General features: G+C 39.2%; 1 protein-coding gene across 1 annotated transcript in view; it reads right to left on the bottom strand.

Annotated features, from left to right (window-relative positions):
• Positions 1–362: 362 nt before the first annotated feature.
• Positions 363–11,184, bottom strand: part of LOC135462720 (CTD small phosphatase-like protein 3) — a 40,354-nt gene continuing 29,532 nt past the window's right edge. Inside the window, exons 7-12 of the mRNA XM_064739941.1 lie at positions 10,419–10,530; positions 9,714–9,800; positions 8,985–9,127; positions 8,043–8,169; positions 6,979–7,074; positions 363–5,945 (exon numbers count right to left, since the gene is read on the bottom strand). Coding sequence (XP_064596011.1) covers positions 5,883–5,945; positions 6,979–7,074; positions 8,043–8,169; positions 8,985–9,127; positions 9,714–9,800; positions 10,419–10,530 — 628 coding nt within the window. The 3' untranslated portion in view covers positions 363–5,882. The remainder of the gene's footprint in view (positions 5,946–6,978; positions 7,075–8,042; positions 8,170–8,984; positions 9,128–9,713; positions 9,801–10,418; positions 10,531–11,184) is intronic.

Below are 11,184 nucleotides of genomic sequence, written 5' to 3'. Positions count from 1 at the left end.
ACCACACAGGACACCTTGCTTAATCACAGAAAATATTCAGTGACAACATGCCACCTATGGGCCCATTTCAGAAAGCCATGTAGGACTTATCCTGACATTACAATCCAAATTAAACCCTTAACCATATGCATCAAATCAATCAAATTTTGACCGTTGGTTCTGTGCCTTCAATTTCTGCCAAGTTTAAACAGCCAGCTTAAAATGTTAAAGATTGAGGTTTTCAAACTTAAGCCCAAAATGGCAGACAGTACGTGAACAAGCTGCAATTAATGTTGAAACCACATTTAGTGAAACAGAGAACAGAGAACAAAAACAGAACAAAGACCAAACAGAGAACAGAGAAAAACGACACCACGTTTGGAATATGTATGATTTTTATGTACATAACCAGTGAGTTTCTGACAGCTGTCTTGTTATCATGGTATACTGACATTACATCGGGGGTTGAGATAGAGCAGCTACCAAGGATTAACAAACGCCACGTAGTGATGGGCAAAACTATAAACAACAACAACAAATACCAGCTCTAGACACCCCAATACATGTATACGTACATAATCACCATTCTTTCACATAGCCAGTCGAACAAAGGTGTTTTACAATGTACAGGTTCAGTCATGGAGGCTATGAGAACATTTCCAAACTCATGATCAAAGTAATCTAATTACCACTTACAATTATTATTTCACCTAATTAACACTTGGTAGGATGTCAACATGAGCACAGCATAAACTTTAGCTGTCCTTCAGCAGCCCTGTTAAAATCAGACAAAAGGGGGCAGGTCTTGAATGCATGGAGATCCAGAGAGCCATTTCAGTGTGACTGTCATCTGATATGGAAAGTTTTCCATGGACTGCTAAACTTAACTTGTCCTCGTCAACTTTGTCCAGCCAGTAGTGTTCTTACACATTAACGCCAGCTACAGCTTTACTCTTAAGTATTCATGTACACAGCAATGGATATATCTTCATCCATTTCCTCAAGTCCAATCCACTAGAACTAGACCCTTTAAAGCTTGTTGCTAATTTTAGTGCTGAAAACAAAGACAAATTTAAGACCATTCTGGGTTTTGAACCGGCTACTTCTGAGTCAAGCATGTGACCAACAGGCTAGATTCCCGCACAAAAAACAAGCAGGGAGAGTTGACATATGGCCAATATGCAGTCATACCCCTATGATGATCTGTGTTATAGGATTCTACCTGGAAAGTATAAATCTCACATAAAAGATAACACAATCCTCTTACTTACACCACTTTCTGAATAACATCCATCTATCTGAAGTCGGAAGTATTAAATGTATCCATATTCCCAGATTCCAGTAAGATGAACTCTGATTGGTTGGAGAGGTCATTCTCAGAACCAATCAAGATCGTCCTTTTAACACACAGGTTCACAAACTTCCTGCATTGGTTGGCGAGGTCATTCTCAGAACTAATCAAAATTGTCCTTTTAACACACAGGTTCACAAACTTCCTGCATTGGTTGGCGAGGTCATTCTCAGAACTAATCAAAATTGTCCTTTCAACTCACAAGTTCACAAACATCCTGCATGACTCTGAAGTCAACTATAAGCATGCATTTTTCAGCACTCAGAATGCACACTAAATACCAATTCATGTGTTTTGTGACAAAAAAATAAGTGAATGTAATTTCAAGCACTTGATTCTTGACAATGAAAATTCAGTTCAGAACACAGCAATTGTAATGAAGTTCTAACCTTCTTCTTATACTGTCTACATGTGTATACTCACTACACGTTTTACATTCACAGAGAACTGTGTTTCTCTATGATCACCGGAAAGTTTTACAGCTTTTCTCCATCTTCATGCATCAACTGAGCAGCAATGACAAAATGTTTGCCCGTGTTGGAAATTCCGGCCAAGTGTTACACGGCAAAATATTTTATATGTAGTTGATCATGATAGAAAAAAAACACACACACACAAAAAACTTTCTTCTCATCCCAAAAATCATCTAAATTATGACTCAAAACGCTGTTGAAAGAAAAAAATCAAATTACTTAGCTACTGATCAATGATAATTACAACGTTACAGTAGACAATGTGATCAGAAATGCTAGCGGAGTTGCTGCCTATGTCACGGTGTGAGATTTAAATGAGGTGCTCTGATGGACTGGTTTACAACCTTTATTTCACTCACCAAACAGGTAAGTGGTAGTGACTCTCTGCTACACTTGAAAACTGGGTTGAGAGAAACTGATGTAAGTGACTGATGTGAAACTGGCTTCTACAATACTGCCATTTAATTCTGAAAGTCTTGATCCTCTGTTTGAAGCATCTGAATGACTGGTTAGTTTTACAGTGTAAATGTATCCAAGACTTTCTAAAGCAATAAATCCCTCGTTAACACAGTAAAATTGGGTGCACAGAACAAAAGAGAATTGTCTGTGATGTGAAGAGACCATAAATGGTTTAATAATCTAATATGAACAAAACAAAACAAAAAACAGATGATACGCGTCTAAACAGCGTGGTTCCTTCTGGAGAATATAACCTGGTAAAGTATGTATAGTACACAGTTAAAAATTCAAGTTCTTTTTCAAAGAATCTGTTACAGTTTAAAAACCAGGAACCCAATTAACTATGCGTAAAACCACAAGTACAATAACAGGTATTACAGCATGCTAAAACCTTCACTTGCGTAACATAACATGATTTGTTTTAAAAATCTGTACACAGGTTATTAAGAGTACAGAGTGACTGGTCACCATGGCAACCAATGGTGAGCTAATAAAAGTAACATGTCGACAAACTGAAAACAAATTACATGAAAACCTTACAAGTAGGCGGAAAAATAAAACCCTACATCTTTGTACAAGAACAAATCTAAATTTAGCCATGGTTACAACAACAACGTGCAAATTAGATAGTCCAAAAACCAGAGCAAAGGTTGTGACAATACGCTGCACAATGGGTCACGATGACAAGGGTCCACTTGTGAAAATATACATTAGCCTTAAGGAAGGGGAGAGGTGGCGATGGAGGGAATGATAGGAGCAGAGTGAGGTGATGCGTGTCATGTGAGGGTTGTACCGGGTACAAATATATCATGGGGAACTGGAAGCAACGTTTTCATGAATATCCAAATGTGTGTAAACACGCTGCCTCAGTGTGATAACAAGTACTGTACACTGTAGCAAATCTGTCTTTCTTACAAACCAAAAAAAAGGTCAGATATATTTTAACATTAATCTGCTAATACAAAATGCTACATGTATGTAACACAAAGCAGCTTCCAATCCCTGTAGTATATTTGTCTCAGATCTGAATCAAATCTTAAGCACAGGAGAGAGTTTTTTACCGGCATTACCATTCAACTTTGGTCACGGTCCAGGGGACTCTTTCACTAAACATGGTAAATTGAACTTATCTTACCTTTTTTGTGTATATGACTTCACTCTTAGCACAATAATGTGAAGTGATTCATGATTCAAGATTGACTACCAAAGTTTGTGAAAGTATGATCAATTCCACTGACTTATAAAGTTTGTGAAAGTATGATCAATTCCAATGACTTACAAACTCTGTGAAAGTATGATCAATTCCACTGACTTACAAACTCTGTGAAAGTGTGATCAATTCCACTGACTCATAAAGTTTGTGAAAGTATGATCAATTCCACTGACTTACAAACTCTGCGAAAGTATGATCAATTCCACCAAATTATTATAAACTAAACTGGTTGTATAAACTAGCATTGCAATGCATGTTGAAGACCCATGGATAAGGAACATGCTGACAAAACACATGCTGAAGATCATCACCATGGCAACAGGTGCTGAAGATCATCACCATGGCAACAGGTGCTGAAGATCATCACCATGGCCACAAATGCTGAAGACTATGGCAACAATACAGTTGTTGAGGATGAGGCGAATATAATGGGTAAAAATGTCAGACATCAACACTGACGATCATCTACAATGTATACAGGTAACATACTAACAATGAAACAATTTGTACAATTTATAACATCTGTCTCTTGGTTTTGTTTTTTGCTGTTTTATTAATTTTTTTGGCAAAAGAAATGTGTGCGTCCAGTTAGACATGTTATTAACAACAAGTTAAAAGAAAGAAAGGCCTAGAGAACCACTTAAAATAAAGACAAAAGTTGTGGGGAAAATAAAGATTGTTATGAAATCTCTGATACATTGTAGGAAACATGGTTTTTGCAGTATTCTACAATGACTCCAAAAACATTATCGAAATTGACAAATGTGCATATGCCATATGATATCCTGTATGTTGATAAGTTTTCCGTGTATGGAAATAAAATGGCCTGGTAAGAACCTTCATTCTTACCAATCTTCAAGTCTCACGTTAACAGTTCCATTTCGGAGAGAGATGGGTTGAGTTGAAACCTCGCCTTGACACCCAGTTTAAAGGTGTCTGTTGTGAAACGGATACTGTACCATTACAAGACAGGATATCAGTCTTACACCAGTTTTCAGGCAGCTTGTGAGATAAGTTTCATATTGTTATAAGGACTACCTGATCACCCAACATGAAAAAAATCCACAGGGAAATAAAGTTATCTCCCCCTGCTCAGGGGTGGAAAATAACTAATCACTTGCACCTGGGGGAAACATTAAAAAAAATCCCATAAGCTCATGGGCAACAATGATAATTAAAACAACTTGCCCTGAAGAAATTTAACATGCCTGGGACATGTGGACATGTTGACTTCTACCCATGCTTTCATAAAATGCACACAACAGCCTTGTGTACCGTACTTTAACAAACTGGCCTTCCATAGACAAACATGTATTCATGATAATTGTTAACTGAATTTTTTTCTACCTGGGCCCCTCGTTGTTCAAAAGTGTATTGGCTAATACTGGTATTAACCCATATTATTTATCATTTATCATTGCAGCAACCATTAGAGTTGTACAGGGACCAAATGCAACAGCAGCAGATTTGATTGATATTGGATGTTCAGTCGCACAAAAAACTTGGGGCAGATTCCACAAAGCCAGTTTTGGCTTAAGTCAAAAATTTGAAATATGATTTTAGAGCCCTGTAAATTAAAATGTTGATCACCTCCTCAATGTTATCTTAAGACAACTTCCGTTACCGAAAGCCGAACATTATGACAAAGTTTTTAATTTTGACTTAAGTCAGAAGAGTGGATTCGGCCCTTGGTTCAAATCTAGTATTAAGTCTTCAGACAATTTTGAACAAATGGGCCCAGGACCACATGACAGAGTTTGTTGTATCCATCAAAGTGTAATGTGACGAATGTGTAAATGTAAGAAACACATAAGTGCCTGTCAAATGGGCATTTTTTCATGTCTCAGAAGTTGGTCTTTATTCTGTTCCCTTCTGATAATCCGCACTTAAATCGTATCTGGTAACTACAGTGCTGCTGTTCTGGACCAATGCATCCAAGGAGGACTTATACTACAGGACTTATCCACAGAGGAACCTAACCGTGTAAACGACAACAACGGCTCACGGGAATAGGCCAGGTCACAACAATGTTTCCTACAATAATGACCTGATGTTACCACGGAAACAGAGCAGTCAGGCTTAACGACAACAGGATCATGTTGTCAATTAGACATCATCAACAAAACTAATAACATAGGCTAAAAATTTTTCAAATATAAACTAAAAAAAAAGAACAACCAGGCAAAAAATGTACAGCCCAAAAAAACAATTCTAAAATACTGCTTTGCGAAATCAAAACTGATTAAAACATACCAAAAAAATGCCAATATTTACATAGCTTTTTTTAAAAGTCGTGGTTATGGTCGAAGGTCGAAGTGGGTGCGCGAAAGTGTCTCAACAGCGATGCAACACCAGTGCAACAAGATCGCATGGGGTGCTCGGGGGGTCCACGTAGACACTCTCTGGTTTATGGAGGTAATAAAGTGTGCAACCGATAGTGATTGCGAATATGGGGGCGAACATCTTGCTTCTGAAATTAACAGGTAAAAATAAAGAAACAGTTAGGCAAATGTCTGATAAAACAGAGAATTGTGAAATGCGCAAGAACATGTGCCCTACATACAGCTTTAGACTCATGGCTCTATTATGGTATATTAGAAAAGAAGAAATCGAGGCCCCTCTATGTAAATGTAAACTGTTTCACACGCCAGGGTATTTATTTCATTTATTTGATTGGTATTCCATGCCGTACTCAAGAATACTTCACTTATATAAAGGCGGCCAGCATTATGGTGGGAGGAAACCAGCCAGAGCCCTGGGGGAAACCCACGACCATCCGCAGGTTCCCAGCAGACCTTCCCACTTACGGCCGAAGAGGAAGCTAGCATGAGCTGGACTTGAACTCACAGCGACCGCATTGGTGAGAGGCTCCTGGGTCATTACGCTGCATTAGCGTAGTAACCAATTGAGGCAGAGAGCCCCCGTCACAAGCCAGGGTATTAGATATGGCAAAAGCAGCAAGACCCCAGAAAAAAAGCTTGAGAAATGCCTTACATTTGGTGTCTTCTTCATTAATAACATGTATCCTGTTTCTTCAGTCTTTTTGTATGTTTGTATTTGGTGATAAAATCATAAAGGTTTTGATTGTGGTGATAAATCACAAAGGGTTTGATTGTGGTGATAAATCACAAACGCTTGATTGTGGTGATAAATCACAAAGGGTTTGATTGTGGTGATAAATCACAAAGGTTTTGATTGTGGTGATAAATCCGAATTTCATAATGCTGGTGGTATACCAACATCAAGGTTTCAAAGAAAACATTACTTATTCACTCTAGCAGGAGAAATGCCCTCACAATTTGGTAAAACACCAGGTGAACATGCGATAAGAAGAAATAGCATGCCCCACAGTAGGTGCACTACATTTCTACTTTATTTTCTATCCCTGAATGTCACAAAGATACACAAACAAGACACACGAACAAAGAGGTACCTCTGAAGGACGTAGCCAAATTTCACATCACCAAAGGTAGTGGTTATCATTTAGGTTCAGTGAAACTTACCAATTCCACAAGACTTTCCAGAAACGGGAGAAGTTTCATGAGTTCTGAATCTTTGCGGTCCACAAACCAGCTCTCTATAGGGATTCCATTGTCCAGCTGCAGACAGACAACAACAACGGTCCGTTAGAGAAACACACAGATGAGTAATACATGTAATTATCTACCCCATTTACTGATTGGAGACTTCTGCTGAATAGCTGACAGTTGTCCATAATGTGGCGATGAGGTTTATGGGTCGAGGAAATCCGCAAGATGTCTGTTATGATCGACTTCAACAAGTACTCAAACGTGAAAATTCCCACCCAAACACTGAAAAGCCACGGTATTACCATGGGCAACACCCAAACATAACAGCCTGACGGCTTCAGTAGAGAACTGCCTCATAGCCAAAGGCCTGTGGTGAGTTTTCCTTGGCCTTTTTCTGTGGTTTGTCTGAGCTCCGCCTCCTTTTTACTGATTGACAGCTTGAATTGAGAATTACCTGATAGCCCCCGGCCAGTGATTTGCTTAAGCTCTGCCCCTATATATTGACAGTTTGAGTATGGAATTATCTGATATCCACAGGCCTAAGGGGAGTCTAGGAGTTGTCTAAATATTGCCCCTATATAATTGATGGACAGTTTGAGTAGAGAATTACCTGACAGCCAAAGGCCTGTGGGGAAGTTGCCTAAGAGTTGTCTAAGCTCCGCCCTTATATAATTAATGAACAGTTTGAGTAGAGAATTACCTGACAACCAGCCTGTGGTGAGTTGTCTAAGCTCCAGCCCTATATAACTGATTGACAGCTTGAGCTGACAATTACCTGATAGCCAAAGGCCTGTGGGGAAGTTGCCTATGAGTTGTCTAAACACCACCCCTATATAACTGATTGACAGTTTGACTAGAGAACTACCAGATAGCCAGCCTGTGGTGAGTTGTCCATGAGTTGTCTAAGCTCCTCCCCTATATAATTGATTGACAGTTTGACTAGAGAACTACCCGATAGCCAGCCTGTGGTGAGTTGTCCATGAGTTGTCTAAGCTCCTCCCCTATATAACTGATTGACAGCTTGAGTAGACAATTACCTGATAGCCAAAGGCCTGTGGGGAGTTGTCTATGATGATGGTCTTGGACAGGTCCCTCCCTAAAATCGTCAGATCCTTAATGTAATTCCCATTGACACACACACAGTGCTCTCGGAACAAACGATGTCTGCAACAAAAACAATAGCCAGATAAGTGGGATGAAACACTGCTCTAAGAGACATTCATTTGCATTAAAAAAATCAATAAATGATAATAAGATAAACAGCATGTCTGTCCACTCTGATACGTTCTTGGCACATCCTGGGGGAAATAATCAATCAGATGGGAGTTATCTGATTGTGTTCTTTTGGAAAACCAAATTTACTGTCTTTCACAAAAGTACATCAACTTTTTGCAATAGTTCCTGTAAATCATACCGCCAGGAAGTACAAAGAACAGAGTGCTGTGTCTACCACATGTAACTGCAGCCTGCATGTGTTTTTCCGTGACCCATCTCTCAGCTATAGATTATAGCCAAAACATGAGGGTAATTACGAGAAAAGTGACTACCACATGGAACTGCAGCCTGCATGTGTTTTTCCGTGACCCATCTCTCAGCTATAGATTATAGCCAAAACATGAGGGTAATTACGAGAAAAGTGACTACCACATGTAACTGCAGCCTGCATGTGTTTTTCCGTGACCCATCTCTCAGCTATAGATTATAGCCAAAACATGAGGGTAATTACGAGAAAAGTGACTACCACATGTAACTGCAGCCTGCATGTGTTTTTCCGTGACCCATCTCTCAGCTATAGATTATAGCCAAAACATGAGGGTAATTACGAGAAAAGTGACTAAGTTTTACAGACGAGCCCAAATCCTTCACTTTATAACCCCTGTTGCATCATGCTGCAGTATCCTTGGAAACGTCTTTCACAAATACAGTTATAACGGGATTTTGAGGAAGTGGCCACTCATGGACAATCAGTTTTCACTCACTTGATGAGTTTTTTCTGTGGGTCAAGCAGATTCACCAGCTTGTCAGCATAGACTCTCTTGGACGCAGTGAAGAGTATCACCTCAAAACACTCGCTGACTCTCTCCAGGAACTCCCGGAAGTATGGCCGCGTTCTCACGTACACCTGTAACAACAGCGACAAACCAACATGGATATGACACAAGTGTCATTGTACTACACCTAAAACTTGGAATGTAAACATGCACTTTGAGAAGCTCACAAATGTAGTAAAATGATATTTTAGGGGCCTCCGTGGCCAAGGGGGTTAGCACACCTAAATTCAAGAAATGTTTAAGGACATGGGGATGCTTGACTGAATATCTAATGACTTTTCAAGGCCTACATAGCTCTTTATTTATCAAATGCAAACAACTAGTGAGAAAGACCTGTACCTGGTATATACACTTCTCTTGGGGAAGGCACTTTATTAACACTTTAAATTAATATTCTATTTAATAACAAAACGTTTGTGAGGTCTTTCATTCCATCAAAGAAGGGCAGGTTACCAATCAGAACCGGGATACTATTGCGAAGTAACAGAAGAATATGTGGGAATTATGGAGTCACAATTCTGTACTTTTCAAAAAACTAACTAATTTTTCAAAGTGTTCCAGGGTCTGGAGATTTTAGCTTTATTTCCCAGGGCCTTCCAAGTTTTCGGGCCCTGTGTCAACCCTGAAGTGGAGAAATGGCTTTAACTATTTTCTCACCTGATATGTAACGTCTTGAAATAAAACAGGGAAGGTAAAAGCTGCGTCCTCTAGTTCCACAAGGCTACAATGTACCAGTGTCTCATCCTGCAATATACAGGCAAAATACGAAATAAAACACGGAAGGTAAACACTGCGTCCTCTAGCTCCACAAGACTACAATGTACTGAGTTCAGGCAATATTTGACACAGGTGATATAAAGAACCAACAACTGATAAGACTTGAAGCGATATTTGACACAGGTAACATACAGAAACCAAAAACTGATAAGACTTCAGGCAATTGTTGAAAAATGGTATTACACAGAAACCAACAACCGATAATAATTCATGATATTGTTGAACTTGCAAAAATAACCCCAGAAAATTCATGAATCCAGTTGAGTGTAAAACTTGATCTGAGGCTACAAGATGAAGATCAACTTGCACTTAAAATTCTAGCAAAATCAGATGACAAGTTACTGAAACCAAAGCCTGACAGACAGACAGATTGACTCAAACTAATATCCATCGCATTCACTGAAACAAGGAATAAAAATCTTATGCCCAGCATAAGATGAATTTTAGGTATGGCAGATTAATTCAAACATAACCAAGGCTGTAAGGTTTAACCCAGGTAATCCTATCTCCACTGTCAGCCAATAAGCATACATTCTGTATCCCTTCAAGCCTCAGACAACCAAAGAGATGCAGATGGTAACTCACCAAATCTAGGACCAATGAGAACTCGGGAGAACTGCGAGTCTTCAAAGGGAGGGCGGGCACTCGAGCACGGAGCTCTTCTGTCAGGGGAGGAAGATTCCTTATGAAGTGATACCTATTAAAGAAATTGGGAGAGCTTGTACTAAGAGGGCATAACTCTGCAGTAAATGATTCACCCGCTGCTGTCCGCAAAGAGTGGGTGACATTTGAGTGCTCTGAACATTTACCAGAGCTTCATGATGATACTCATGTGTTTGGCTTATTCTGATAAAATCAAACAGGAAAGTCTGAGGTCAGCCAATTGGCATGACAGGAACGCGAACCCCTGGCTATGGCAACTTGTATACAGATCAACTCTCCTGCTGTTGCTACATCTATCTTTGCTACGTCAAGGTCTGGAGATGTGATTCTTCAACCTGCACATGTTTATTCAAGCATATACATGTATGAAGATATTATTCTGTGTTGACTGATAAAATTATTTTAATTCTGAATACTTTGTGAAGCCGTGAAACTGACTGATCCACAAAATGTAGTTCTGTTTCCAAAATCAAATTAAAAATGTTCAGAAATTGCACTGAAAGTTGCTTTTTCATATGTGAAAAGGTTGAGGAATTAGGGAAGTCTCTACAGTATGTGTCCGTGCACAGATCCTTTTCAAACTTCTATCTTTTGCTTTGTACAAAACATTACGTGACCATGTTCTCTTAATTTTCCATAAACAGACTACAATAATATATAATATACAATCAAGGAACAAAACCACGGT

This window comes from Liolophura sinensis, chromosome 2, assembly GCF_032854445.1.
Source record: "Liolophura sinensis isolate JHLJ2023 chromosome 2, CUHK_Ljap_v2, whole genome shotgun sequence".
Lineage (NCBI taxonomy): Eukaryota > Metazoa > Mollusca > Polyplacophora > Chitonida > Chitonidae > Liolophura > Liolophura sinensis.
This window is presented reverse-complemented; position numbering and strand designations above follow the sequence as displayed.